Source organism: Pipistrellus kuhlii, unplaced genomic scaffold (genome assembly GCF_014108245.1).
Source record: "Pipistrellus kuhlii isolate mPipKuh1 unplaced genomic scaffold, mPipKuh1.p scaffold_m20_p_87, whole genome shotgun sequence".
Classification (NCBI taxonomy): Eukaryota; Metazoa; Chordata; class Mammalia; order Chiroptera; family Vespertilionidae; genus Pipistrellus; species Pipistrellus kuhlii.
The window spans coordinates 202,312-230,267 of NW_023425592.1; the positions used below are offsets into that span (position 1 = coordinate 202,312).

The 27,956-nt window shown below is 59.9% G+C and overlaps 1 protein-coding gene across 1 annotated transcript; it reads left to right on the forward strand.

Moving 5' to 3' along the window:
• Nucleotides 1-351: 351 nt before the first annotated feature.
• COL20A1 (collagen type XX alpha 1 chain) lies at nucleotides 352-27,951 on the forward strand. Its single transcript, XM_045577262.1, has 35 exons — nucleotides 352-1,180; nucleotides 3,071-3,181; nucleotides 11,484-11,627; nucleotides 11,916-12,080; nucleotides 12,323-12,439; nucleotides 13,214-13,372; nucleotides 13,681-13,800; nucleotides 14,514-14,678; nucleotides 15,107-15,271; nucleotides 15,507-15,676; nucleotides 15,925-16,054; nucleotides 16,632-16,777; nucleotides 16,857-16,980; nucleotides 17,154-17,293; nucleotides 17,548-17,677; nucleotides 17,859-18,001; nucleotides 18,111-18,243; nucleotides 19,423-19,565; nucleotides 19,689-19,818; nucleotides 20,605-20,640; nucleotides 21,286-21,424; nucleotides 21,705-21,844; nucleotides 21,989-22,098; nucleotides 22,432-22,590; nucleotides 22,693-22,770; nucleotides 23,151-23,243; nucleotides 23,728-23,781; nucleotides 24,515-24,610; nucleotides 24,706-24,759; nucleotides 24,844-24,897; nucleotides 25,168-25,221; nucleotides 25,706-25,777; nucleotides 26,308-26,343; nucleotides 26,440-26,506; nucleotides 27,354-27,951. The coding sequence occupies exons 1-35, from the start codon at nucleotides 871-873 to the stop codon at nucleotides 27,827-27,829; spliced, it is 4,563 nt and encodes a 1,520-aa protein (XP_045433218.1). The 5' UTR covers nucleotides 352-870; the 3' UTR covers nucleotides 27,830-27,951.
• The last annotated feature ends 5 nt before the right edge of the window (nucleotides 27,952-27,956 follow it).

The window sequence follows — 27,956 nt, forward strand, 5'->3', positions numbered from 1 at the left end:
TGCGCCTTTGGGGTCCGGTGCTACTCCAGGCTGCCAGAGGACCCCCAATGCCCATCCCCCACATCTTGGTGTCCAGGGCCATCTGGGTGGCCTTTGTTCTTGAGCCCTCTGGGGCAGACCATGTGGAGTGAGGGGAAAAGGTGTTGGGTCAGTGCTGTGCCCCACAATCCGTGGGGTCCCCACCAGGAGATGGGGTCCTTTACCCTGGATCTCTGTCCCACTTGGAGGAAGGTCTGGGCAGCAGCTGGGAGGGTGGAGAGCCAGGGTGGGAGGAGGCTGAGGGCGGCGGGGCAGTGACGGAGGAGGAAGGCCTTCATAAGCCCTGGCCTCGCTGTGGCTGCAGCAGGACCGGTGGCCTGAGGCACTGGGCTGGGTGAGTGAGGAGCGTCCCAGCGGGTCCTCCCGGGGCTTCGGTCTGAGGATGGCCTCAACCGTTCAGAAAAGCTGGGGGGAGCTGCGCTCCAGAGGTGGGTGGAGGGCTCTGCCCGTGGAAGGGGTCCGGCTGAGTCAGACCAGGTTTCTGGGGAGCCCAAGAGCTCGGCTACCCCTGCCCTGGGTGAGGCTGGGCGAGGGTGGCCAAGGGCCCAAGTGTCCTCTCTGCACTGTCAGCAGAGGTTCAGAGGCATCTTGGGAGGGAGGGGTGCCCCCAGAGTGCTCCCCCATGACCTCAGCCCCACCTCCCTAGGCCTCCCCTCCCCACCGAGAGGCCTGCTCTCTCCAGAGGTTCTACTTGGGTCCTACCCCAGCTGCCCGTTCCTCCCTGGGCCCCTCGGCCCTGACAGCCATCCCAGCCTGGTCTAGTGGCGAGTGAGTGCAGCCACGGGTCAGGGCCCAGCTGACCAGCTGGCCGGGGGAAGTCCTGAGGACGGGATGAGGGCCCGGCTGTGGCTGAGCCAGTCGGGGGTGGAGTGGCTGGCAGAGGGACAGCGGACCTCTCGCTCAGGAAGCTCCTGTGGGACCTGCAGATGCGCCCTCTGGGAGGGGCGAGTGGCTGAGCGCAGTGTCCAGGGGCGCCTGCATTGGGCGCAGTCCCGCTGTGGCTGGAGAAGCTCTGGCTTTGCCGTCAGGAGGGGACAGCTGGACAGAAGGCTGAGCACCATGGGCACCCAGGCGCACCCCCACCTAGGGGTCTGCCTCTGGCTGTGGCTGGGTGTCCCCCTGGGACTTGGTCCAGAACAAGGTAAGGACAAAGATGGGGTCTTTCTGGGGACTGAGCCCCCGCTGCCCTGGGCCCCAGGGGTGGCTGTCTAAGGGGTCATCTGTGCTCCTCTGCCAAGCCTAGGCTCCAGCTGGCAGCTTGACCTTTGGCCTTGTGACCTTTCTCCTTGCCTTGGAGAGGCTTCTGTTTTCTGGCTCCTTTTTAAAAATATATATATTTTATTGATTTTTTACAGAGAGGAAGGTGGAGGGATAGAGAGTTAGAAACATCAATCAGCTGCCTCCTGCATGCCTCCTACTGGGGATGTGCCTGCAACCACGGTACATGCCCTGGACCGGAATCGAACCCGGGACCCTTGAGTCCCCAGGCCGATGCTCTATCCACTGAGCCAGACCGGTTAGGGCTCTGGTTCATTTTTAAAAAACAAGTATTAATACTTTGCAGTTAATTCTCTCATATTAATGTTCTGTTATTCCATGAAGACTTCTTTCCAAACAGTACAACCCTGCAGAACAGTGACCCACAGCACGGGATGTTGCTTCTAGCACCTCCCTGCTCGCTAGGCACATGGCGAGTTACAGTCATGCAGCCTCTCCCTCAGCCCTTCTCGTGTGGAGACCCCAATCTGACCTCATCTTATAGGACATTTATTCCACTTCCCTTTGGGGAGTACACATCCATTGCAGGACTGTGGGTGACACCCCAAAAGGGTCACATCTTGACTGAGTTGGTCCCAGGAGAGCTGGGCTAGTGGGCGCTGGGATGGCCTCTGCATCCAGGACTGAGGCTCTGGTCTGACAGGAGCCAGCTTGGCCAGGCGCAGTCCCTGGGCGTGAGAGCAGGGCTCTCCCACTGCCCGAGCTCACCTGTGGGTCACGGCGAGGGCTGCTGCCGCCTTAGGCTGCTCTGCTCAGGGTGTGGCGCAGCCAGGCCATCGGGAGCCGGCCTGCTTTCTGTTCTGTGGCAGGACTCCCATTGGGTCTTGCCAGGTTGGTGACTGCCGCCTGGTGGGTCCCTCAGTCCGCAGCATGGCTTCTTCGACGGGACCAGCCCAGGTGACTCTGTGACAACTGAGTTCAGGACTCTGGTGCTGGGCAGCCCTTCCCTGAGGGTGCCTGTGGAGGGGGCGCTGTCTGCACAGCATCCTGCGTAGACCCCCTAGTCGGGACCCGAGGCAGCACAGGGTGCCTCCCTGAGCTCGTCAGAGGCGCTGGGACACAGAGGCTCTTCATGAGCCAGAGCTGGGGCCCTGCTCACAAGTGGCTTTTCAAAGCCCAGACATTCCTGTCTTTCCGCCCGGAGCTGCAGGGAGCAGTGCCCCACCCCCCCTCAGGCAGGCTCAGCTGCTTCTGCTCTGAAGCGTCATTGTGTCTGCAAGGTGCCCCCCGCCCTGCCCACTCCCTGCGCACCCGGCTCTCAGGCCCAGAAGAAGCCCCTCTCTGTCTGCACTTTCCACAAACAGCTGCTCCCGCCGGGGGGCTCCGGAAGCCTGCCTGGGAGGTCAGGACGTGCCGGGCTCAGGCCGCCACTGCTCCCGGCCTCCAAGAGGCACCCTCACGGCACCCTCACATTCAGGGCGCCCACCCCATGGGCCTTGAACCTCGCTGTAACCTCAGCAGCTGGGGGTCTGCAGCAGCCACACAGCTGCCTCTCCCACCGGACGTGGCGGGGAAATCCAGGAGGCAGAGCTGCCTGGTTGGCTCAGTGCCTGCTGTTGCCCGCGGGGCAGTATGGCATCTCCGGGACGCCAGCCCGGGCAGGGGACACCCCTCAGAGCCAGTGGCTTCATTTTCCCAAGGTCCCCGCAGTGGGGCCAAGGCCGCCTCACACCTTCCACACAGGTCCCGCCCCCCCACGGCCGTTGGGTGGCTCCTGGGTGTCAGTCCTGACCACGCTGTCCTGTCTCCCCAGCAAACGGCCACCTGCAGCTCGCTGTGCTGCCCGAGGACCAGCTGCAGATACAGTGGGCAGAGTCGGAGGGGCATGGCCTCGGCTACCTGGTGCAGGTGAAGCCCGTGGCAGGTATGGCCCTCACCTCCCCTGCGGCACCTCGCAGTGGTGTGACTGCCCTCCTTGCTGGGGCAGGGTGTGTAGTGGGAGAATCTTACGTTTCCCACCTGACCCCATGCCTGGCACATGCAGAAGGCGCCCAGCTACCGGCTTTTGAAGAAACAGTGGTCCCTGCTCAGCTAGAACCCCTCAGGATTCTGCGTGTCAGTGGCTGCGAGGGCCTCCGGGGCAGGAGGGAGGCGAGGGTGCTGGGAGGCGGCACAGGCCGGTCACAGAGCTCCACAGACGTGACTGAAGGGATGCCCACGGACAAAGGTGTCATCGCAGGCACAGGCAGGAAGTGAGGCGAGCTCAGGCCCCGCAGTCCCACCCCGTCCCACCTGCCCTCTGACCCCAGGAATAACCCCTTGACTTGGGTGTAGTTTTCTAATATTTTCATGAAGTCAAATTCATCTACCTCATTTTTCAAATCTTAAATACCTTTCCCAGTTTTAGTGAGAAGTAATGGACATACATGAGCATAGCAGTGCGGCCACATGGTGGCTCGTTTACGTGTGCTGTGCGAGGACACATAGCTGCCTCACAGTGTCCTCCCTCCAAGACACAGCGAAGGAGAGCCTTTCTCCTTGTGATGAAGACGGAGGCTTCACTCTGAACCCTCCCCTGTGTGCCCTGGACCAGCTTCAGCCACAGCCTTTACATCCCATCCCTCGCCTGCCTGCGCCTGGGATCTGTGCCTGACCCTCCTCAGGCCCCTCCCGAGCCTCCACCTCTGGCAGCCAGTCCCATCTCCTCCTCCGTGAGTTTCTAGATGCCGCACCGAGATTGCACAGTATTTGTCTTGGACTTATTTTTCTTAGCATAATCCTTCCATGGTCCATCCATGTTCCCAAAATGGTAGACGTCCCTCATTTCTGTGTAATGTCTTGTAATGCCCAGTGTGCTACCGCACTCGCACAGCCACCGCCCCGCTGTGTGAGCAGCGCTCCCCGAACGTGGTGCTGCAGCCGCCGGAGACAGGGGTCTGGTTTCCTTCGCACGGATACTCCGACTGGGACTGACGGGCCTAAAGCAGTCCATTTTACTGTATTTTATGTTACAAATCAGTTTGTCCTGTAGATTCTGTCTATTTTTATTTTTGCTAATCCACACCCGAGGATATTTTCCCATTGATTGTTAGAGAGAGAGTAGGGAGGGGAGAGACAGAGGAGAGAGAAACCACAATGTGAGAGAGATACATTGATTGGTTGCCTTCTGCACGCGCCCTTGACTGGAACCAAATCTATGACACTGTAGTCACTGAACCAAACCAGTTCCATTTTTTTTTTAAATCAATCTTTATTGTTCATATTGTTACAAAGGTTCCTCATTTCTTCCCCCCTCCACCTGGTTCCCGCCCCACCCTCCGCCCCCTCCCCATCCCCCATTATCCTCACTTATAGGTGCACAGTTTATGTTCAGTCTCTTCCTCCCTCCCTTTCCCCGATAGTAAATCCCTTTTCAGATAGTAAATCAGTTACTTAGCATTTTCTCATATCAATAATACCACCACATGCCCAATGATACATTTCACACAAAAGACATTTCCAAATAGGTCAACCAGCCTCATCCAGGCCCCACCCAAGGCACTCACAGATCAACACCCCAGCCCTATACTAACTCAACACATCCAGATCTAAGCCTTCATCACTTGATTCAGCAGACCCTCAAGTTCCCGCAAAAGTTTCCAGCCATGTCTGAGGGGCAGGGGCAGGCGAGAAGCGAGCTGTTTCGGGCCTGGCTGCTTCGGGCCTGGCCTCTGTTGCTCTGGTTCAAACCAGTTCTATTTTAAGTGTTTATTTTTAAATATGTTTGGGGAGAGAGAGGAAGGGAGAGGGAAAGAGAGATGGAAACACTGATGAAAAACATCATCCTTGGCCCCCTCATGCCCCACACTGGGGATCGAGTCTGCAGCCTGTGCGTGTGCCCTGACCAGGAGTCAAACTGTGACCTCCTGGTTCATAGGTCGACGCTCACCCGTGGAGCCATACCGGCCTGGCCGTTTTTACTTTTTTTTCTTTCTTCTTTTTTTTTTTTTTTTATGAACTTCCACACTGTTTTTCACAGTCTGCATCCCCACCAGCAGTGCCCAGGGTTCTCTTTCCTCCAAGTCCTCGCCAGCATGGTTAAAAGAGTGTGGGCACATGTTGATTGGTTGTTGGTAGCCATCCCGACAGGTGGTACCTCACTGTGGTTTTAATTTGCATCTCTGATCATCAGTGATGCTGAGCATCTTTTCATGTGCCCATATGTACCTTTGGAAAAATGTTCAGGTTTTTGTCCATTTTTAAGTTGGATGACTTAGAATTTTTGCTGTTGATTTGTATGAGTTCTTTATATATTTTCGACACTAGCCCCTTAGCAGATATATGATTTGCAAATATTTTCCCTGTTCGGCAGGTTTTTTTACATCTCTTGATGATTTCTTTCATATCTTTACTGATTTTTAGTCCACCCATCCTCTACCCCGCTGTGCTGTAGAGGCGTCTCTGCTTGCCTCACAACCCGTGCTTTCTATGTTGAGGCTGTTGTAAGGGGCGCCATTTAAATCATGTCCTCCTGGCGGACTGCCCTTCCCTGCGTATAGGACTCTCTTTCATGGCCCGCGTAGAAAGAGTTCCAATTCAGGGTTCAGCTTCTGGAGAAGGGCCGCACACAAATGAAGAGACTTGAAGAAATTCAATTTGGCGATATGGGGGGCCAGGCGGTAGTCCAACTCTAGTGGGAGAACTACTCCTGCTCTGGCCCTGCCATCCCCTTTTATTGAGGCTTTGGGGAAAACATCTTAAGCAACATAAACAGAAATTTACATGTAGCCCTTAGGCAGGAAATAACAAACTTTCACGGACAAGGTAGATTCTGCTTCAGCTAACAATATCTCAACTAAAAGTTAGAGCAATTAAGGTTGTTGACCAGCCTTCCTGGCTTCCTGTCAACATCTCTTTTTCAGTGAAACTGATTTGGTTTCCAGCATCTCCCCCGTTTTCTTTCCTTAAAAATTTTTGCATTTGTAGACTAGAAATAAACAAAAAATGAAACAAGCAATGCTGAGAGTCAAATGAAATCAGTCTGCAGTAAGTTTCTTTCTGGGCCAACAGTTTTTGAATCCCAGATTCAATGTCAAACAGTTTTTTGAGTCCAAATTTTAATGTCCAACAGTTCTGAGTCCATGTCAGCAATGATATCCGGATGGTGGAAAAATGGTGGCAATGCAGGTCCGACCTCTGGTTTGGTCCTGGACAACCTGCAGCGACGCACATCTGCTGACTGCTAGTATGGCAAGGCGTCGTCAGCATCTTCCATCTCTGGTCTGTTTTTCCTCTTGTCTTTATGGCTGGAGTATTCCTGTCAATTCTTCTCTGTTGCAGGAATCCACATGGTCTTGGGGTTGTTTTCTGAAAATATACAAACGTATCTCGACCAAAATTAATAAAGGAATCTTTTCTATAAATTTTACTTGGGATACTTTTAATTTTTTGCCCAAACAATTTTTCTTTGATTTATTTTGGTACTATGTGTGTTTTTCATGGCTGTCTTACTGTTATCATTACAAATGAAAATTGGTTTTCAAAAGAAGAAAAATTTTTCTAGATGTAATTTACTTACAGGACATTTTTTTTCCTACATGGTATTTTCCACTATCCCCCTTTTTTCTATTTAATTATTAGGAGGCTTTTGAAAAAATTTTTTATAATGCAGTTTTGATAACTTTTAAATTTTAATTTTTTTGTACAAAAACTATGACTGCTTTAGGGTTTATTGTATGTTAAACAATTTTACCATGAAATGGACTACCAATAGAAATTTTGGTTAATACTTTAGGAACAGCCTGTTGTACAATTAAATTTTCTTGAATATTAACTCATTTCATTTAGCCAATTTAAATTAATCTGAAAACTTGACTATTTTACTGTCAAATTAGTACTTTAACAACTTTAGTTTACTCTGTAAATATTAATGGAAAAGATTATATGCATCCTTGAGAAAGCCCTGAGCACTCGTAGATTTAGGCTGGATTTAGATGTAGGACAGTCGCCATCAGCCATTTCTCTGTTGCTTGGGTCTCAATAAGAGTGGTGCCAAGTCTCTTGTTTGTAGCTGGGTCTCAATCTGAGCTGGACCAAATCTGTTTGTAGCTGGGTCCCAATCTGAGCTGGGTATGGGAAGCGTGAAGCAGCCATGGGGCAGGAGACATCCCTCAAAAGGGCGAGTGTTCAAGCCCCTACAGCGTTGGGGGTGTGAGGATCTGTGCCCCACCTCTGTTGGCCCCCAAGTCCTCTCCTGATGGCCCTCTGCGGCTGTGCCTGTCTTAGGTTGTCCCTCCCTTGAGGAATCTTACCCGTCATTGGCTAACCAGCCATCCTCCAGGGCCAAGCAGTGTGATGTGAGGTTCAGTTCTGTCTCCTTGTAGCCTATGCCCCTATGGCCTCCATGCCCAGTACCTGCCTGGGATCCCCTCACCTGCTGGCAGGGCCCCGGCATTGATCACATATCACATATCTTGGGGAACCCAGGTTTCTTCTCCAGGGAGGTCCCAGCTCACGCCATTGTGTGAGAGACAGATTCATGGTACCAGCCACCACGAGGCTTTAACCTCAGCATGAATTGAAAACTCTGGCAACAGCTGTGGGCAATTGGATTGTGACAAGAGGGTCCCTCTTCGCAAATAAGGCAAGAAAGGCCAATATAGAATGCTCAAGTGCCTTCCCAGTGAGGCCCTCCACACAGTGGAAGGGATTAAATCCTTTCATGTCCTTTTGAATTGCTGCCAAACATTTGAAAATTAGATTTTTAATTTTGTTTGGAATAACTGTACAATATGCTGTTGTAAAATATCAAAAATTATAAATGACATTGTAGAATAATACCATGCAAGGATATTCTTTGTTCTAAGCCAATGGCAATTCAAATTCAAACTGGCTGTCAATTTCTTTTTGTATAGACAAGGTCTTAGTTACATTCTCTGCACCTCTCCCAGGAGCAAGTAGTGATATTCCTCTACTTTGGTGCAAGCCAGAAACCTCTCTTTAATTTTACACACAAAGGAGCAGTGGTTTGATTTTGTGTCATACAAAAAGGGAAGCTGGGTGGCAACACCTGTGTAATTATACTTCCTTGCCCCACCCATTTTCTTCCTGGATGACCAAGGTGTTTAGTATTATTGGTGACTACATTGGCAAGGGATCAGCCCACATAAGGGCTTTTACCCATGAAGGGCCAGGAACATGTCCTAAACACTTCCACATTTGTCCCAGGTAATATTACCGTACAGATGATTACTGCTAACATGGCAAGAAAGACATTCTCAGGTGTCAGGCGTCTATACGTCTTCTTTACCATGAGCCAGGAAAGTTAACTGCTTTCCTTTGCCAGTAACAATACATGCCTATAAACCTTCTAAAATATTTATATTTATTTATTTTTATTTGATAAGGCTTTCCATGCAATTTCAAGTTTATTAAATCTGTTTTAAATCATTTAAGAAGAGAATAAATTTCTTGTATTTCTCCGGGCCCTTGGAGCTTTCCAAGAATCATCTCTGTTAAGGCCTTGAAATTTTAACATGGAAAAAACCATCAAACAAATATCTATATCCATATATGATTTAAATATTATAATACCTTTTATTATTATCTTAAGATATCAATTAAATTTAGACTAGTTTTTGCATAGAAAATATTTGGTTGAGATCACAGAATTAATCCTCTTTTTTAATTAGACCAATAATAAGCAACTTATTTTGAATTCCTAATTATTAGAGAAAACACACTTTTTATTTTCTCAAAAACAAGTTATACTTTAGGTATTTTAATTACAACTATATAATTTCTCCCAATTTAATTTGCACTTTGAACTTTTAAAGCTGCCAAATCAAATATATATTGTATGACCTAGATTGACACTTTACATTTCTAAGAAAAATACAAGACATAATCAATTAAGAGCTTCAATTCTGTTCTCTAGATTTTTTTATGAGGCAAATTTAAACTTTATTTTTTTATTTTTATAATTAAGCAAACTTCCACAAAAATTTTGCCACAGGAATTTGGAGGAAGTTTGTAGCCATTCAAATGCAAGTTACCACATTCCTTAGCTTATTGAGTGAGTGGTCTTCCTTATAGGATTGCCTTGTGTCTCTTTCCTTCCCCCACATCAAGCTTACTTTGGGAGAAGTTTCAACAGATCTGGCCACACATTTTTTCATGCTTAAATGATAAAGACAGGTCTTAAATTTTTTCTTTCTTTTTTGCTTTCTGAAGTAATAACTAGCACCCAATTTGGCCAAGATCAGCATTTCCCTGCGAATTCTTTTATAATTTTTAAAGAAAACTTTAAGTAATCTCATTGCAGGAGAGCAGATAGCTTTGCCCTCTCCTGCCACCTTTGAATTTCTCCGCACCAGAGGCGGTTTCAGCAGTGGAGTCTCATTTCTTATTACAGATTTTAAATTCCAAATACAGACTAAGATTTTAATTTGAACAAGAAACCACATTCTTTAAGTTTACAAACCAAAAATCTATAATAAAGTTTACTTTAAATTTATAACCTAATTCTTCCCCATTAGCCTGGCTGAAAAAAGACGTTCCCACCCTGCTTACAGTTCGCGACGCTGCAGCTGGCCGTGGGCTTTGAGTGCGGTGAATTTCCCTCACCTTTTTTCTGGTGAATCTTCCACACCTTTTTCTGGTGAATTTTCCACACCTTTTCTCGGTGTATTTTTCCTCCTTCGCTCTTAGGCGAAAAATACCTTCTCCTCCAGAAGTCCCGCGTTGAAGGCGCCAGATATAGGACTCTCTTTCACGGCCCGCGTAGAAAGAGTTCCAATTCAGGGTTCAGCTTCTGGAGAAGGGCCGCACACAAATGAAGAGACTTGAAGAAATTCAATTTGGCAATTTGGGGGGCCAGGCGGTAGTCCAACTCTAGTGGGAGAACTACTCCTGCTCTGGCCCTGCCATCCCCTTTTATTGAGGCTTTGGGGAAAACATCTTAAGCAACATAAACAGAAATTTACATGTAGCCCTGAGGCAGGAAATAACAAACTTTCACGGACAAGGTAGATTCTGCTTCAGCTAACAATATCTCAACTAAAAGTTAGAGCAATTAAGGTTGTTGACCAGCCTTCCTGGCTTCCTGTCAACATCTCTTTTTCAGTGAAACTGATTTGGTTTCCAGCACCTGCGGAGGCTCCTCGTGCTCTCTGGTGGCGCTACCTTTTGTGCCGAGTGTCGGCCCAGGGAGATCTTTTTTTGTTGTTAAATATATGGAAGGGAGAGGGATAGAAACATCGATGAGAGAGTCATCGATCAGCTGCCTCCTGCACACCTCCTACTGGGGATGTGCCCACAACCCAGGTACATGCCCTTGACCGGAATTGAACCTGGGACCCTTCAGTCCGCAGGCCGACTCTCTATCCACTGAGCCAAATGGATCAGGGCAGGGGAGATCTTTTATTCACTTATTTTAGGTGCATCTTCCAAGAAACATAGAGCTGGTGTTGCTTTTGTACAGTGAGACAGAGTTGGCTTTTTGGATGAAGCGTTTTTCCTATTTCCATGACATTGAATGACCTTCAGATTTGGGTTTAAATCATCTTCCTACTCTTGTTATACTTGTTCCACCTTTTCCCTGTCCTTTCTTCCCACTCTTCACAGCCTGTCAGGCTTTGTAGCTCAGCAGGAGGGGTGCCTGCTGAGCTGAGGCCTGGCACTGCCTGGCATGCAGCCCAAGCTGGTGTGGGGCCGTGGGCAAAGGCAGTGCTTGTGGGCTCATGTGTGAATGCCGCCCGCGTGGGATCTGTGTCATGCTCTCCCTGGGAAAGGTGCTCAGCTTCTGAAAGAGTGTGGGCACATGGGAGTGGACCTTGTTCTCAGGTCCAAGGCTCAGTGAAGTCTGCATCTAGCATGTAGTAGGTGGGTGCAGCTGGGAGACGGGGGGGGGGGGGGGGGGACTGGAAGAATGACAGGCCTCCAGGACAGGGTGCGTGTGAGAACAGCTGATACTAACACACCAGGAACCCGGCGTCCCCGAGGCCAGGTGTGGTGTGGGCGCCTGAGCAGGGCAATGTGTGTGCGGAACAAGGAGGAGCCTGGACACACACATACACACACACGGGATACCCATTTGGACACACACACACACGCACGCACACACACACACACACACACACACGGGATACCCATTTGGACACATACATACACACACGGGATACCCATGTGGGCACACACATATACACGCACTTTGCTGCCCTCAACAGTTCTTCCAAACCCCATCCCAGGGGACGTGGAGCAGGAGGTGATGCTGACCACCAAGACCCCCAAGGCCACAGTGGGGGGCCTGAGCCCCTCCAAGAGGTACACCTTGCAGATCTTTGAGCTCATCAGCTCAGGGAACGTCCTGCTGGCTCAGAGGGAGTTTGTGAGTAAGTCCACCAGGCCCCCCCCTGCAGGTTCCTGTCTCTGGGGGTGAGTGTGTGGCAAGGAGGTTGCAGGTGAGCCTTGGCAATGCTTCTGGCTGGCAGCCTAGGCCTGTGTTTGAGCTCTGCTCCCCATGAGGCCACCCAGGAGCCTCAATTATAACTCTCCCATGGGGCTGGGGTCCCATGGAGCCTGGGATCTGCCCTTGCAGGGAGGGTTGTGTGGGCAGGCCCTCAGCCCCCCGAGGCCTCTGCTCCTTGGTAGGGTCCTGACAGCCCCTTGCATCTCTGCAGTCAAGGATTTGAGGAGTCACTCTGTGAGCGGAAGCAGCTGGAGACCGCTGGGGGCAGCTCTAGAGCCCACACCTACCCACATCGGGAGTCTAGACCCTGACCCCCGAGTCATCTTGGCCCCAAGCCAAGACCCGCCCACTCTGGGTGGGTCCAGGTGGGATGAGGGTAAGTCACTGGGGGACGGGAATCCAGCATCTCATGTTTTCTCTGTATGTGGCCAGAACTTTCTTCCTGATATTTGACCTCACGCTCTCTAGCCACTCTCTGGGGCTCACTCAAACCCACAGGTCAGGTCATTCGCTGGGGTGTCCTCAGGGCCCCAGTGCCTGGTCCCATCCTCCCGACCCTCCAGGTACCTCCCAGCCTGAGTGTGGCAGGTGAGAAGTGACAGGTATGACCTTCCCCAGGATTTCCTGGCAAGGATCAACGCTCCCCCAGAGGCCCCGCGGGAACGGCCCCCGCTCAGCTCAGCCCAGGAAGGCCCGGCCGCCCCAGGATGTCTGCGGGAAACAGAGAGAAGCCAGGTAAAGCAGCCAGGACGCCGCTGCTGTGGCTCGCAGGGCAGGTGTGCCGCCTTCTGCACACGGTCTTACCTCCCTCCTCAGATGGTCTCACCACACTTGCCTTCTCAGGAGCCTCCACATGGCGTCCGGCCCTGACTCTGGGCTCAGCCTGGAGGTGCTGTCTCTGCAAAACTCAGGGTGCCCCAGACCCCAGGCAGGGGTCACAGGGCTTTGGGCTTTGTCTCCAGAGCTCCTGGGTCCTCAGGACAAGCCCTTAGGTCAGGGGTGAGCCTCAGCCCAGAGCAGGCTAATGGAGCTGTCCGTGGTGCTGACCACACCCATCCAGTCAGTCAGTCCACCTTGAATATGTCTGCCCACTGGGCTTGGGTGTCAGCGTGTGTGTGTGTGTGTGTGTGTGTGTGTGTGTGTGTGTGTGTGGTGGAGGGCTGATCTTCAATAGCAGCCCTCACATGGACAGCACACAGTGGCCAGCCCTGCCAAGGCTTCTGGAGGGCAGAGGCCAGAGCTCCCGGGCTTCACTAGCCTTCTCTGACGGGCTTGGAGGAGCTGACCCCATGGCCCAAGGTTCACTCGCAGGATCCCGAGTCTGGTGAGATCCAAACACCTCTGGAGTCCCTGCCCCCAAGACTCAGCCAGAGGCCGAAGCCCTGGGGCCCAGCCCCTCCACTAACCCCAGAGAAGGACAGCCTGAGTGGCTGGAGCCAGGCTCAGAGCAGCTTGGCGGCCTGCAGTGGCGGTGGGCTTGGCCTACACCTCTCCCTCCTTGCCCACCAGCTGGCCTCCAGTTCCATTGCACGCCCCCCACACCCGCCGACATGATCTTCCTGGTGGACGGGTCTTGGAGTATTGGCCACAGTCACTTCCAGCAGGTCAAAGACTTCCTGGCCAGCATCATCGAGCCCTTTGAGATTGGGCCGGATAAAGTCCAAGTGGGTAAGTTCTGGCCCCATGCCCCGAAGCCCCACCCTGGTGACCCTCAGGCTCCTAGATCCCAGCGCAGGCGTGAAGCGAGCCAGGGGCTGGAGGAGAGCTTTTTGCTGGCTGGTGTGGCCTGCAGCACCAGCCAGCTGGGGGCCCCAGCTGATGGACAGCTGGCTCCTAGGGGGACACTCTGGCAAATCCTGTGTAGAAACAAGGGTTTTTCAAGCATGTGCCCTCCCTAGTGACCCCGGGCAGCCAGGCTGTGTGCACCCGCCTCCGCCCGGTTCTCCAGCAGCCACGCCTGGCACCTGTCTTTTCAGGCCTGACTCAGTACAGCGGAGACCCCAAGACCGAGTGGGACCTGAACACCTTCAGCACCAAGGAGGAGGTGCTGGCTGCCGTGCACAGCCTCCACTACAGAGGGGGAAACACGTTCACAGGTCTCCCCTGAGGCCCTCTCGCATGCTGCCCTGCACACCCACCTCCCTCTACGCCCCTCCCAGTCTTGCAGATTTGTGCAGGTGACAAGCCCAGTGCTGGGTGGAGCTGACCCCTCTCTCACCTTTGTAATGGCAAATTACCCTCATTTATTTTTTAAAGTTTTTTTTTTTTAACTTCAGAGAGAGGAAGGGAGAGGAAAATAGAAACATCTATGATGAGGGGAAATCATCAATGAGCTGTCTTTGCATGCCCCCTACTGGGGATGGAACCTGAAAGCCAGGCATGAACTTTGATCGGGAATTGAACCATGGCCTCCTGGTTCATAGGTTGATGCTCAACTACTGAGCCACACAGGCCATGCTCAACCTCATTTCTTTCTGGCCAGAATGTGGTTTCTGGTGGGCGGTCTTGCTGAAAGTGAGTGGCTCCCCTGGTAGACAGAAGCTTCTGGAAGGGGCTGCCAGTGGGTGTGGTCATGGCCTTGCCGGAAGCAACTCCTGGGGCTGTCTCCACAGCACAGTCTCCTCCCTGTCCCCACACTGAAAGTCTCCCTGCCTTTGAGGGTAGGGGAGGAGGTGTCCCTGCCCTGCAGATGCCCCAGCCTGGAGGGTCCAGGACTGACATGGCGGCAGAGCATGGGGCTGGAGGAGCTGTTTGGCGAGAAGGGTGAGCTGGTGGTGGAGGCCCCACACTTTCTCCTCATTGCTCCCAGGCCTGGCCCTGACCCACGTGCTAGAGCAGAACCTGAAGCCTGCAGCAGGTCCCCGTCCAGAGGCGGCCAAGGTGGTGATTCTAGTGACGGATGGCAAGTCCCAGGACGATGCTCCTGCTGCTGGCCGCACCCTCAGGAGCCTGGATGTTGACATCTTTGCTGTGGGTGAGCAGCCGGTCTCGGCAGAGTTCTCACAGCGTGCAGGTGGGAGCTTGCACACCTGCCCGCTTCCTCTGGGCTGGAGTCCCCTGGCCTCTCTGAGCCTTAGCCCTGAGTCTGCAAAATGGGCAGACCCATCCCTGCTCTGGGGGCTGTGAGAGTGCCCACGCTGGGCTCTAAGTGCCGCGGGCACCTGCAGGGAGGCTGCAGTCACAGCAGAGGGGCATGAACCAGTTGGCATGTCTGTAAACATATCCCCGCTCACCTCACCTCTGCACCAGCCCCAGCTGCCATCCCCTGGGGCCCTGTTAGGTGGCCCAGTCCCGGGGCCTGTGGAGTCGTGGGTACCAGGACGGCCTCCCAGCCGCTGGGTGACTGACGGTCAGCTGTGGCAGTGGCTCCACGGGGCCTTCCCATTCTCTGGCCGTGGGCAGGCGTGAAGAATGCTGATGAGGCTGAGCTGAGGCTCCTGGCGTCCCCGCCGCTGGACATCACCGTCCACAGCGTGCAGGACTTCCCCCAGCTCAGCACACTGGCCGGCCTGCTCAGCCGCCTCGTTTGCCAGCAGGTCCAGGGCAGGAGCCCACGTCCAGGCCCAGGTGAGCTGTCAGGTGGGACTCCAGGGCAGGTCACCTATGCTTGCAGCCTGCCCTTCCGTGGAAGGACTCCCCCAAACTCCCCCCCCCCCCCCCCCCCCCCCCCCCCCCCCGTGTGGGTCTGCAGCTCCTGCCAGGGGAACACTGCTCTTTCTGGAAGTGGCCACTGGGGGGAGCAGAGAGAGCCTGTAATGCCAGCTGCCGCAGGGACGCTGACCATCTGCCCTGCTTCCCTCAGTTCAACCGGCAGCAGCCACTCCAGCCCTGGACCCCCTCTCCGCTCCCACCAGCCTCGTCCTGACCCAGGTGACCTCCTCCAGCGCCCACCTGTCCTGGACTCCAGCCCTGCAGCCGCCGCTCAAGTACCTGGTGGTGTGGCGGCCTTCTAGGGGCGGGCCCCCCCGGGAGGTGAGAGTGCCTCCTCCTGTCCCTGCAAAGCAAAGCGGGGCCTGGAATGCAGACCGGGAGGAGTAAGTGTGGGGCAAGGGCAGCGTGCAGGCGGCCCTGCCGGGCTGAGCCCTCAGGGCACTCAGGTGGCCAGTGGTGCCAGGAGCTGCTCTGCTCCGGGAGCCGGGGGCGGAGCTGGCAGGAAGCCAGGACTGACCCGCCTGCCCGTGCCCACTCAGCCGGCTCCAGCCAGGCTCCTCCCGTTGCAGGTGGAGGTGGACGGGCCCCGCACGTCCGTGGAGCTGCATGGCCTGACCTCCGGCACGGAGTACCTGCTGTCCGTGCTCCCCGTGTACGAGGCGGGGGCGGGGGCGGGCCTGCAGGGCCTGGTGACCACAGGTGGGCGGGCAGCTGGTTGGTATGGGTCTTAGTCTTAATCCAGGGTGGGGGCACCACTCCCACCTTGCCGTGTGACAGAGGCAGTCACTGGGCCTCCCTGACCCTTTACCAGTGATGTCATTTGTACTTCACCACAGCCAGACGGTACTGTCACTGCTCACCTGTTTCTGGAGCCCCCCGCCCTGCCGGCCACAGCCGGGGGCCTGCCCTGAGCCTTCCCCACGCCGGGAGGCACCTGCAGCTCCGCCCTGGAAGTGTGCACAGAGGTGTCCACAGAGTCATGCACTGACCCCACTGTCAGCTCTATAACGGACCCCGCCCTCCGCTCCCTCCCGCCATTCCGGCCGCAGCCTGTGGCCAGTGCTCCGGCTTCCTCGTGGGCTGTCTGCTCCGGGGGCCATGGCTCTCCCACCCAACAGCAGCCCCCCCGCGCTCTCCCAGAGCTGGGAGCTGGCCGCGTGGCCCGGTGGAGTTTGGGGACAGAGACGGGAGTCGTCTGTGTGTGCCCGCAGGGCTGTCCTCCAGCCCGTGTCCCCGATCTGTGGTATGATGTCTCCTGTGGTGCCCCCTCTTCCAGTGCCTCTGCCTCCGCCCCAGGCACTCGCCCTGGCCACAGTGACTCCCAGGACCATCCGCCTCACCTGGCAACCCTCAGCGGGGGCCACCCAGTACCTGGTGCGGTACTCTCTGGTTTCCCCCAAGGGCGAGGAGAAGGGCAGAGAGGTGCGTGGCAGAGGGTGGAGAAGGCAGCTGGGGCCGATGGGCGGGGAGAGGTGGACGGGGCCAATGGAGTGTCCCCCAGGTGCGGGTTGTGCAGCCGGAGGTGCTGCTGGGTGGCCTGGAGCCGGGCAGGGACTACGACATCCGGGTGCAGAGCCTGCAAGGTGCACAGGCCAGCGAGGCTCGGGGCATCCACGCCAGGACCCGTGAGTGCCCACCTCCCCAGTCTGCCACCCACCAGTGGGCAGAGGCCTTCCACGGGGTGGGGTCCCTGACTGGTGGTCCCACTGGCCTGGCCATTGCCCATGCTCCCCCCATTCACTGGGGGGGCGGGGGGCGAGGGATGCGGCTGGTCCCTGAAGCCTTGCTGTGTCCACAGCTCCCCTGGCTCCCCCCAGACCCCTGACCTTCTCAGACGTGAGCCATGACTCGGCCCGTGTGTCCTGGAGGGGCACCCTGAGGCCGGTGCAGCTGTTCAGGGTCAGCTACTTGTCCAGCAAGGGCGGCCACTCGGGGCAGGTGAGAGCAGGCTGTGCACTGTGGGGTCACTGGGGGACCTGGTGTCCAGGGCCCCTGTACTCGCAGAGCACTGACACCGTGCCCGCCCTTGGGAGCCCCAACCTGGCAGGGGGGGGACACGTGTGAAGCAAGGAATGGCTGTGAATGGCAGCCTGAGGAGGCGTGGGGCGGGCGCTGTGAGGGGTGAAAATTCAGCTGTGTGCTGTTTGGGGGCGGGGAAGCCACAGGAGGCCCTGCCCCTGTGCCCCTCGCAGATGGAGGCTCCCGGCAATGCCACCTCAGTCACTCTGGGCCCTCTCTCCTCCTCCACCACCTACACCGTCCGAGTCACCCGCCTCTCCCCCGGGGGCGGCTCCACCACCATGGCCGGCCGCCTGACCACACGTGAGTCCCCGGAGGGTGGGAATGTGGGCACCGCCTCCACGTGCAGAATGGGGGTCCCCTTGGCCCCCAAGCGTGACTCAAGCCAGCGACACCTCCTTAACGGCAATGAGGGCCCCTCTGATGAGTCAGCCGAGAGGAGGGCAGGCCCTGCCGTCCAGCCCTTCTCCCTGCCCTCTCCCAGGGAAAGTCCCCAGCCCCGGCCGGCTGGCCGTGACACAGCTCCCTGGCGGGGAGGTCCAGCTGGCGTGGGCGGCCGCAGCGGCGTCCGGCGTGCTGCGCTACCAGATCAAGTGGACACCTCTGGGGGATGGGAAGGCCCATGAGGTACGTGGGAGAGAAGACCCTGCCCACCCCCAGCTCCTGGGCTCCCACCCAGCGTGGCATCGCGGGACCTGCCTGCCCAGCCAGGCAGACACTGCCCTCCTCCCCACAGGTCTCCGTCCCCGGGAGCCTGCGCACGGCCGTCCTGCCCGGCCTCGGGGGGCACCTGGAGCACGAGATCACCCTCCTGGCCTACTACAGGGACGGGGCCCGCAGCGACCCCGTGTCCGTCCACTACAGCCCCCGTAGGTGCCCCTCAGCTAAGGGGCAGGGCAGCCTCAGGGACCCTGACTGCCTCAGCCCCACCGCCCCAGGCCCCACACTCCCAGAATCACCCCCAGGCAGTCCCCCAGGCCCCGGCCTTCCAGGCAGGTGTCCAGGGTGGCCGAGGGTCCAAATCACCTGGTGGGCACAGTGCTCGCGTGTTCTCAGAGCTGACCTGTGGCCCTGTCTGCCCCGGGTCGCAGGGCAGCGGGTGTGGTGCTGGTGTGGAGGGTGTGGTGGGGCAATGGAGGCCATTGGGGGGGTGATGGGAAGTGAGGGGGTGGGGCTATGGGGCAGTAGGGAGGTGGGGGGTGGAGTGATGGGGAGGTGAAAGGGTGGGGCTATGGGCAGTAGGGAGGTGGGGAGTGGGATGTAGGGGAGATGAGGGGGCTATGGGCAGTAGGGAGGTGGGGGGTGGGGTGATGGGAAGTGAGGGGGTAGGGCTATGGGGCAGTAGGGAGGTGGGGGGTGGGATGTAGGGGAAGTGAGGGGGGTGGGGTATGGACAGTAGGGAGGTGGGGGGTGGGATGTAGGGGAAGTGAGGGGGTGGGGCTATGGGCAGTAGGGAGGTGGGGGTGGAGTGATGGGGAGGTGAGAGGGGCTATGGGCAGTAGGGAGGTGGGGGGTGGGATGTAGGGTAGGTGAGGGGGGCTATGGGCAGTAGGGAGGTGAAGGGTGGGATGTAGGGGAGGTGAGGGGGGCTATGGGGCAGTAGGGAGGTGGGGGATGGGGTGATGGGGAGGTGAGGGGGACTATGGGCAGTAGGGAGGTAGGGGGTGGGGTAAAGGGGAGGTGAGGGGGGCTATGGGCAGTAGGGAGGTGGGGGGTGGGGTGATGGGGAGGGGCGGGGGTGGGGCTATGGGCAGTAGGGAGGTGGGGAGGTGAGGGGTGGGGTGATGGGGAGGGGCGGGGGTGGGGCTATGGGCAGTAGGGAGGTGGGGAGGTGGGATGTAGGGGAGGTGAGAGGGGCTATGGGCAGTAGGGAGGTGGGGGTGGGGTGATGGGGAGGGGAGAGGGTGGGGCTATGGGCAGTAGGGAGGTGGGGAGGTGAGGGATGGGGCTATGGGGCAGTAGGGAGGCGTGGGGGGTGTGGGAGGTCATGCCACAAAGCGTGTGGGAGCCTTTTGGTCCAGCCCTTGTGAACCCCCATTGCCCTTCAGTCAGCTGGAGCCCACCCTCCAACCTGACCCTGACTTCTGAGTCACCAAACAGCCTACTGGTCAGCTGGACGCCCCCCACTGGCCACGTCCTCCACTACCGGCTCACGTACACGCTGGCCTCGGGCTCTGGACCAGAGAAATCAGTGAGTCTTGGTGGAGCCGGGAGCCTGGGGCCTGGTGGCAGGGGGAGGCGTGCTTCCGTGGCGAGACACAGCCAAGGAGCTGAGGTGCCCGGGTGGCAGGTGGCTCAGGGGCTGTGCCCCCAGGTCTCTGTTCCAGGACCCAGGAGCCATGTGACGCTCCCTGACCTGCTGGCAGCTACCGAGTACAGGGTCCTGGTCTCCGCGGTGTACGGAGCAGGGGAGAGTGTGGCAGTGACTGCTACAGGCCGCACGGGTGAGTGGGCACGCAACCTCAGGTCCGGGCAGCCCTCAGCGCCCAGAACTGCGGGGCCGCTGCCACAGCAGACGGGAATCGGGTTTTTGCGGGAAGACTTCTTCGCTGCAGAGCTCCGGCTGGTTGGCCGGCCCCTCATCCACAAGGCCCAGAGTGGGGACCGTGTCCTTGCCCGTATCTGTCCTGAGGTCAGGCCAGCCATCTGCCCACAGGGCCACTCGCAGACAGGTGGGCGGGTGGGCGGGCGGGCAGGCGCACAGGCTGTGGCAGATGGCTGGAGGGGCACCAGCTCCTGGACGCAGTGCCAGTGTTCCCGGGCCCACCCTGCAGGCCAGGCCCGCAGGCCAGCCTGGTCCCTCAGCTTCCCTGTGTCCTCCATGGCTCCTCTAGTTTTGGCTTGACTGTCTCTCGGGTCGGGGGCTCACTGCTCAGTGGACAGCTGCTGCACTCAGCACCCGTGACGCCCCAGAACACTCCGAGCACCTGGCCGTGGACAGCACCTGCGCCGCCTGGACGGCGAGCACCCCGGTGGGCGTGTCCGCCCACCAGGCGTCTCCCTGGCCCTGTCACTGGGGACATCGGGGTGGCTGATGCTGTCGGTGGGAGCACCATGGGGAGTGCTGCCTTCGGGGTGGAAGTACCCCGTCCCTCCCTTCCCTGAGGCGCGGGACAGGCCCACCACGGGCCTGCGAGAGGAGGGGCAGCAGTTGGGCTCCAGGCCGCAGGGCAGGCCCACTGCCTGGGGCCCCGCCCCACTGACCCTGACTCCCTGTCACCTCTCCGCAGCCTGCCCAGCCCTCCACCCAGATGGCTCCCTTGCAGGTGGGTCCTGCCCTGAGACAGGCGCTCCAGCTCTCCACCTCCAGCTGTCCCCCCTCCTCTCGGGCCCCCTAGGAAAGGGCTGGGGACCGTGGAGGGCACCATGCATCAGGCTCACACTATCACAGAGGGTTCACAGTGCCCTGGGCCCTGAGCCGCCCCTGAGCCGCTGCAGACAAGCTCTGGGGGGAGAGGAGCTGCCCCGCCCCCGGCGGGGAGGCCTCCACAGCTGGCCCGTGGCTGTCAGCTGGGCTCTGGTCTCTTGAGAGTGAGCAGCGAGGCTGTGCCGCTCACACCCGAAGCAGGCAGGCCCGCCTGTGGCCGGAAGTGGGGCAGGTGGGCCGGTCACTCCTGTGCTCCCGCCAGGCTCTGAGCACCCAGTGGGTGGGCGTCCCCCCCACTTGGTGCGCTCAGCAGTGGAGGAGTGGCCGGAGCTGGTGGGTGGTGAGACTCTGCTGGGCCCCCGTGGCTGTGGGCGGGCCGGACAGCGCCCGGGAGGCCGGGATGGCAGCAGGAGGCAGGTGGGCACACCCCCTCTCGGCGCTGAGCTCTTGGCCTTGGGTGTCCTCTTGGCTCCCCTGCCCTGCACCTGACACCTGCTATTCTTTCTCCGTCCCGCCTGCCCGTCCGCGCCTCCCGTGGCCCCAGGCTTTGACCTCATGGTGGCCTTCGGGCTGGTGGAGAGGGAGTACGCCTCCATCCGCGGGGTGGCCATGGAGCCCTCTGCATTTGGCTCCACCAGGACCTTCACGCTCTTCAGAGACGCTCAGCTGACACGCCGAGCCAGGTGGGCGAGCAGGCGGTGTGTGGCCTGGGTGTGGCATGGCACCACGATGCTGGCTGGGATGGAGCGGCCTTCGGCCTGGGCAGGGCAGAGGGCGGTGCCTCGCCCTCAGGGCGCCTCTGGTTGAATCTCCCAACGGCCCGGGAGGGAGTTCTGTTCCTCACACCCTGTTACGCATGGGGAAACTGAGTCAGGAGAGATCTTGGTCCCGTGGGTCTGGGCCCCGGGGAACAGCGTGGTCCCTCCAGGCCCCAGCCCTCTCAGGCCTGTGGTGCCCCCACAGCGACATCCACCCGGCCCTCCCGCCCGAGCACACCGTCGTCTTCCTCCTGCGCCTCCTCCCCGACACGCCCCGTGAGGCCTTCGCGCTGTGGCAGATGACAGCTGAGGACTTCCGCCCTGTCCTCGGGGTCCTGCTGGACGGTCAGTCGAGAGGGCGGCGGGGCCCGGGCTGCGGACCTGAGCGAGGTCCTCCCGACCATCAGGAGGGGGCTGCTCCCCGCGCTGGCCTGGGCCACCGCCCCTGCGTGGTGGGTGGGGTCTCACACGCTCCTACCTGCCCCGCAGCAGGCAGAAAGTCCCTGACCTACTTCAGCCACGACCCCGGGGCGGCCTTGCAGGAGGTGACCTTTGACCTGCCCGAAGTGAGGAGGATATTCTTCGGGAGCTTCCACAAGGTCCTGGAAGGTTCCAGGCAGACAAAGCCTGTGCCTCTGCCGCCCAAGAACCTCCAATGCACCCCACCCCAAGTTCTGGAGCAACTCCCCCGGGCCCTCAGGACGCGCCCCCATCCTTGCTGGGGAGCCGCCTCGGCCCTCGCCCCAACACCCTGTAGCCCACCCTTCATTTGGTTGGAGAGCACCCAGCCTTTTTCTCCGCTCCTGCAAGTCCTAGCAGGGCCCGAGCGGGTGCGCTTCATCCGCCCCCAGAGGGGGCTCAGGCCCGCAGTGGGTGGGGCCCAGGGCCTCGGGGGAGGCGGGCCCAGTGAGAACCTCCGTGGTGTCTCGCAGGTGCACGTGGCCGTGGGACGCTCCAGGGTCCGGCTCTATGTGGACTGCAGGAAGGTGGCCGAGAGGCCCATCGGAGCGGTGGGCAGCCCTCCTGCCGCCGGCTTCGTCACGCTGGGGAGGCTGGCCCTGGCCCGGGGCCCCCGGAGCAGCTCGGCTGCGGTGAGCCTTGGCTTCGTCCTGCTGGCCACTCAGGGGCCAGCAGATCCCCAGCCCCTCCCGCCCTGGGCCACATCTGGCCAACCGAGCTCTGCCCTGATTTAGCTCCAGCTGCAGCTGCTGCAGATCGTGTGCGGTGACACCTGGGCAGAGGAGGACAGGTGCTGCGAGCTCCCTGCGTTGGTAGGTGGGCAAGCGCCACAGCCTGGGGTAGGCTGGCTGTTCGGGTCATCAAGGTGCTGGGAGAGATCTGGGCAGGCTTCCTGAAGGAGGCGGCTTCTGGGGAGCATCTTGGAGGCCCTGGTGACAAAGCAGGCTGGAGCTGGCCAGGAAGGTCCCAGGTGTAGGGTGGTGGAAACCCAGCCCTCAGGACCACTCCCCTCTTCTGTGACGCCCCTGGGCGCCCTGCCGGCTTGGCCGTGCTGGGCCTGCGTGGCCGTGAGGCGTGTGCTGGGCAGCCGGGGCTCAGCCCCCAGGATCAGGTCCCCACCCTCACCCCCGCCTCCAGGTGTCAGACAAGAGCCGGGAGAGGGTCCCTTTACCGATGGGCTCCTTTCTTCCAGAAGGATGGAGAGGCCTGCCCTGCCTTCCCTCCCGCCTGCTCCTGCTCCTGCTCCTCGCAGACACCTGGGCCTCCGGGACCCCAAGGGCCTCCAGTGAGTCCAGCAGCCCCTCCCTGGAAGCGCTGCCACTGGCAGGTGGTGGCTCCTTCCACACCCCGAAGCTGGGAGCCTGGACCCAGCAGTCTTCCCCAGGCCTGCTGCACTGGGTGCACTGAACACGGCTCCCTGCTGCCTGTCACCCTCTGGCCAGCTCCTTCCTGCCCTGCCCCCTGCCCAGCCAGCCTCCGCTCCTCTGTGTGCGACCCAGCACGCCCATCTTCCTGGACTGGGGTGAGTCCCAGGACCACCCGGCCTGCAGCAGGGCCGTGACCCCCACCTGGGGCAGGCCCGGCCCCCTGCGCCCTGCAGTGGGAAGGCAGGTGTGTGAGCGCTGGCTGTGCCCTCGGTGCAGCCCTCCCCAGAGAGGCCGCCTGCCCGAGGCTGCACTGTGGCCAGTGGCATGGAAGCCCCTCCCTTTCCCGCGGGCGGGACTGGAACCCAGGGCCACGCTGGCTCAGCCCTGCCTGTGCCCCTGCAGGGCCCCCCTGGCAGGAATGGAGCCTCAGGACAGCAGGGCTTCCCCGGGCCCAGGGTAAGTGGCCGGGAGTCCCGGGGAGCCTGGATCCTACCTTCCGGGGGGGACCCCAACACCTGCACAGCTCAGGAGGGAGCTCACTGGTCCGACACCAGCCGAAGGGCTCCACCCAGGAGCGAGGTGCCCCCCAGGCGGGCTCCCCCTCAGGGCCACGCGCAGTGCCTGTCACCGGGTCCCGGCTGCCAGCGTGAGGGAAGGGGTCCGCTCTGCGCGGCTTGGGAGTGGCAGCCCGCGGAGACGGCGTGTCCCAGGGTCGCTGATTTTCACACTTACACTCGGAGAAGATTGTTTTCTTCTGTATGGAGTTTGGTGCATTGATATGCTTAATTCACAAAAAATGATTTAAAAGCATTTCCCCATGCATTCTCAGTTTAAAGAGTGTGGGTGTCTGCCCCTTAGAGGTCAGGCTTACATTGTAGTGAGGTGTCCTGGTGTTTGGGGGCGCTTTGCTCCCCATCTCTGGGCCCTGAAGAAGTGGCCCAGGCCATTCTCGGCTGTGGAATGGGGTTGCAGCAGGAACCCCAGGAGTGGCCGTGGTTGAAGACCTCTGTGGACCTGGTCTGGCTGCCACGGCCGGCTAGAGGCAGGGGGACCTGGTCTGGCTGCCACAGCCGGCTAGAGGCAGGGGGACCTGGTCTGGCTGCCACGGCCGGCTAGAGGCAGGGTGCTGCAGACCCGGGACCAGGGGAGCTGCAGGCACAGCCTGGAGCCCTCTCACCTGTGTCTCCAGGGAGAGCCCGGGCCACCTGGACAGACCGGACCCGAAGGTCCTGGAGGTCAGCAGGGGTCACCAGGGACCCAGGGCCGAACTGTCCAGGGACCTGTGGTAGGTGCTGCCTCCCTACCCTTCTCCACGGCCTCACCGCACTGCCCGCAGGCCCCTCAGCCTCTGCCTGGGCTCTGTCTATATCTCCCCTCCAGGGTCCGCCAGGGGTCAAAGGAGAGAAGGGGGACCGTGGACTCCCGGGCCTGCAGGTAGTGGGTGGGAGGGTCTTGGGGACAGGGCCTGCTCTGGGTCAGCCTTGGCCCCGCCTTGCCAGCACCTTTGCTCTCTTCCAGGGTCACCCCGGCCGCCAGGGCGACCCCGGGGAGGCTGGCCTCCAGGGTCCAAAGGTGGGAGAGAAGCCCGTGGGGAGGCTCCTGAGGTGGATGCTGGGGGGGGGGGGGTCCCCTCTCTCACCACTCCCGTCCATCCTGCCGCACCCAGGGCCTGGCCGTGGGGAGGGAACGCCAACCATGCAGGGTGGGCTCAGGCCGGACCTTGGCCAGCTCACTGCTCTCAAAGGGAGGCACAAGCATGCAGCCCTTCTCAGGTGTGGGCTGCCGTGGGAGGGATGTGTGGGGTCCGAGTCCCCCTCCAACCCGCCCTTCCTTTGCCATCAGGGCATGAGAGGCCTGGAGGGCACCGCTGGCCTGCCCGGACCCCCTGGGCCCAGGGTAGGCACCACCTCCCCCATGAGCCCAACACTGCCCATCCCTACCCACACCCCCGGTTCCTTGGCTGAACTGAGCGTGGGCACCGCCAGGAGGTGACCTGGGGGTCCTCGCTCTGCGGGGCCAGCCCTCCCTGGGCCCTGCTGGGCGTGCAGTGACCTGTGCCCTGGAGGGCTGCTGGAGGGGCTTTCTCACCCCACTGGGCAGCCCCAGCCATGCCTGCACCCCAATTCCACATGGCAGGGAGACGCCAGCGCCCCCAGAGGGCCTGGCTGGGGATGCGGCCCCAGGGTCCTGGGCTGTGTGCCGAGCTGTCCAGCTGAGGCGGGCGTGAGGCACAGCCCGCAGGGCCACGCCTGTGGACCGGGACAAACCACGGGGTCTGGTCTGGGTGCAGGACTGTGGGGGCCCGAATGGCCAGGCCCGGGCTAGAGGGAGGAGGGGCCAGACTTGCTGGGCTGCAGTCTGGACCTCTGCATCTCGGCAGGGCTACCCAGGCATGGCGGGAGCCAGGGGCACCAGTGGGGAGCGAGGAGCCCCAGGGACTGTGGGGCCCACGGTAAGTCCTCTCCACACCTGGACAGCTCAACAGTGTGCGCGCGCGCGCGCGTGTGTGTGTGTGTGGGGGGGTGCACACTCAGTGTCGCTGATGCTCAGGGGCCTGCACCCACACCTGTGCGAAGTGAGGCCTGTGCAGGCAGGGATGCTGGGGCTGGTCTGCAGCAAGGAAAGTGGGGTAACCCTGCCAGGCCCAAGTCAGACAGGTGGGGGCAGGTCCTGGGCCTGTGGGCTCCAGGGGGCCGGGAGGGATGGGGTTCCAGCAGTTTCCTGGGAGCCAGGAAGATGGGGCAGGGGAAGCAGGCGGCGGGGACAGGGATGTGCTGCGTGCAGGCCTGGCTGTCCTCCTTGGGGTGGGTCCCAGCAGTGGGCACGGAACCCATCCGAGAAGCAGGTCTCTTGCCCACGGGGGATTTTCGCCTCTGACCCCCCTGCGCGGGCCTGAATGCCCGGTCTCCCTCCCCACAGCCTGAGGGCGGGAGGCCGGTCCAGCTCCTCCCTGCTTACTTCTCTCCTTTTCCTCGCACCCAGGGCCTGCCTGGGCCCAAGGGGGAGCGAGGAGAGAAGGTAAGTGAGCGGGGTCGGCCCAGGCGCTGCCTGTGCATGGAGACAGCAGCGCCGTGCCCTGGCCGCAGCCCGGTCACCGCTGTGGCTCTTCCTCAGGGCGAGCCGCCGTCCTTGGCCGCCATCTACCAGCTTGTGAGCCACGCCTGCGAGTCCGCCATCCAGAGTGAGGACCCCGAGCCTTCAGTGCCCCGTGTCCCTGCCCCACGCCCAGCAGTCCGCACCCCATCTCCGCAGCCAGCCCTACCTGGCCACTCTCTGGACGGCACCGGGAAGCCCTGGGCGGCGGGGGACTCCCCACTCCACAGCCCCTCACTCCCTGCCCCCCGCAGCGCACGTGCTGAAGTGTGACTCCTCCCTCCACAAGAGTTCCAGGCCCGCCATGCCAGTCCTGGAGGCCCCTGGGCCCCTGGTCACCCCCAGGGAGGCCCAGCCCCCCCGAGAAGCGGGGACTGGTGGCTTCCACCCTGAAGACAGAGGTACTGGCTCCCCCACCCTGGTGTCCTGGGGCTGGCTGGGCGGGGAGACACAGGGCCTGCCTCAAAGTGGCCCCTCCCCAATTCTCCCAGGAAGTCCAAGCTCAGGCCACCGTTGCCCTTCCGTCCCCTCTCCGCCTCTCCCGCACCTCCCACCCCCTCCCGTCCGCTGGGGCTGCGGAGCCTGCTGGCTTGGGCACTGAGTGGAGGGGCTGATTGAGGGACTGAGGGTCAGGAGCCCGGGGCCTCCATGGGGAGGGTTGGGGGGAAGGGGGAGGGGAGGGGGTTCTGCCCACCAGGGCCCAGACCAGGCTGGCAGGCGCTCTCATGAAGACCCCACCCCGCCTCCCCCTCCGGCCCCAACTCACCCTAAACCTCAGCCACTGAGCCCACGATTGAGCTGCTGGGACGCAGGGACCCGCCCAGCTTCCAGCCTTGCCGGGCGCTCACCTTCCTCTGGTCGCAGAGGGTCCAGAGACGGCCGCACTGCCCCTGCGGGCCTGTCTCAGCCGCCCTCCTCCTCAGGCGCAGCCGCAGCCGCAGCCGCAGCCGTGGCTCAGGCGGGCAGCCCTCAGCCAGAGGGGAGCCCGGCTCCAGGAGCCCTGGGAGGAGCAGGGGAGCCCGGCCTGGGGACAGGAGGTACCGGAGGTGTGCGGGGCTTGGGGGGCCAGGGGGCCGCCTCAGGGGGCGGGTGTGCACCGGGAGGACACCTGGGCCAGGCAGGCGCAGTGGGGACGGGGAGCACTGGCCGAGGGCAGGGTCCTGCAGAGGGCTCCCCTCGTTTCTGCCCTGCTCACAGCCAGATGGGCTCACCGGACAGGGGCTGGCGGGCTGACCGGGTCAGCTGTCCCTTGCGCCCCCAGACCTGCAGGTCTCCTCTCCCCTCGTGCCAGGCCGCCTGGAGTGACCTCGCCTCTGCCCTGCAGTCTCAGAGGAGCCGGAGAGTGGGAGCAGCCGAGGCGGGCGCATGGCAGGAGGTGGCTTCTCTCTGTGCTGTTCCCTCCGCCACATAAACCTCTTATGGGAGCGTGTGCATCCATTAATCGAGTCAGACTCCCACCTTCCCCCACGGTCTCCCTGTCGCCTTGGGGCCCCCCTTCCCTCGAGGCAGGCAGCCCCCCCTTCCCTCAGGCTCAGTGC

Bases quoted from the DNA above. Each gene is read 5' to 3' on its own strand.
- COL20A1 (XM_045577262.1), top strand. From the start codon at position 871: ATGAGGGCCCGGCTGTGGCTGAGCCAGTCGGGGGTGGAGTGGCTGGCA. The intron at 13,801-14,513 runs GTCTCCCCTGAG...CATTGCTCCCAG, and splicing joins AGGGGGAAACACGTTCACAG to GCCTGGCCCTGACCCACGTG. The intron at 19,566-19,688 runs GTGAGTCTTGGT...CTGTGCCCCCAG, and splicing joins GCTCTGGACCAGAGAAATCA to GTCTCTGTTCCAGGACCCAG.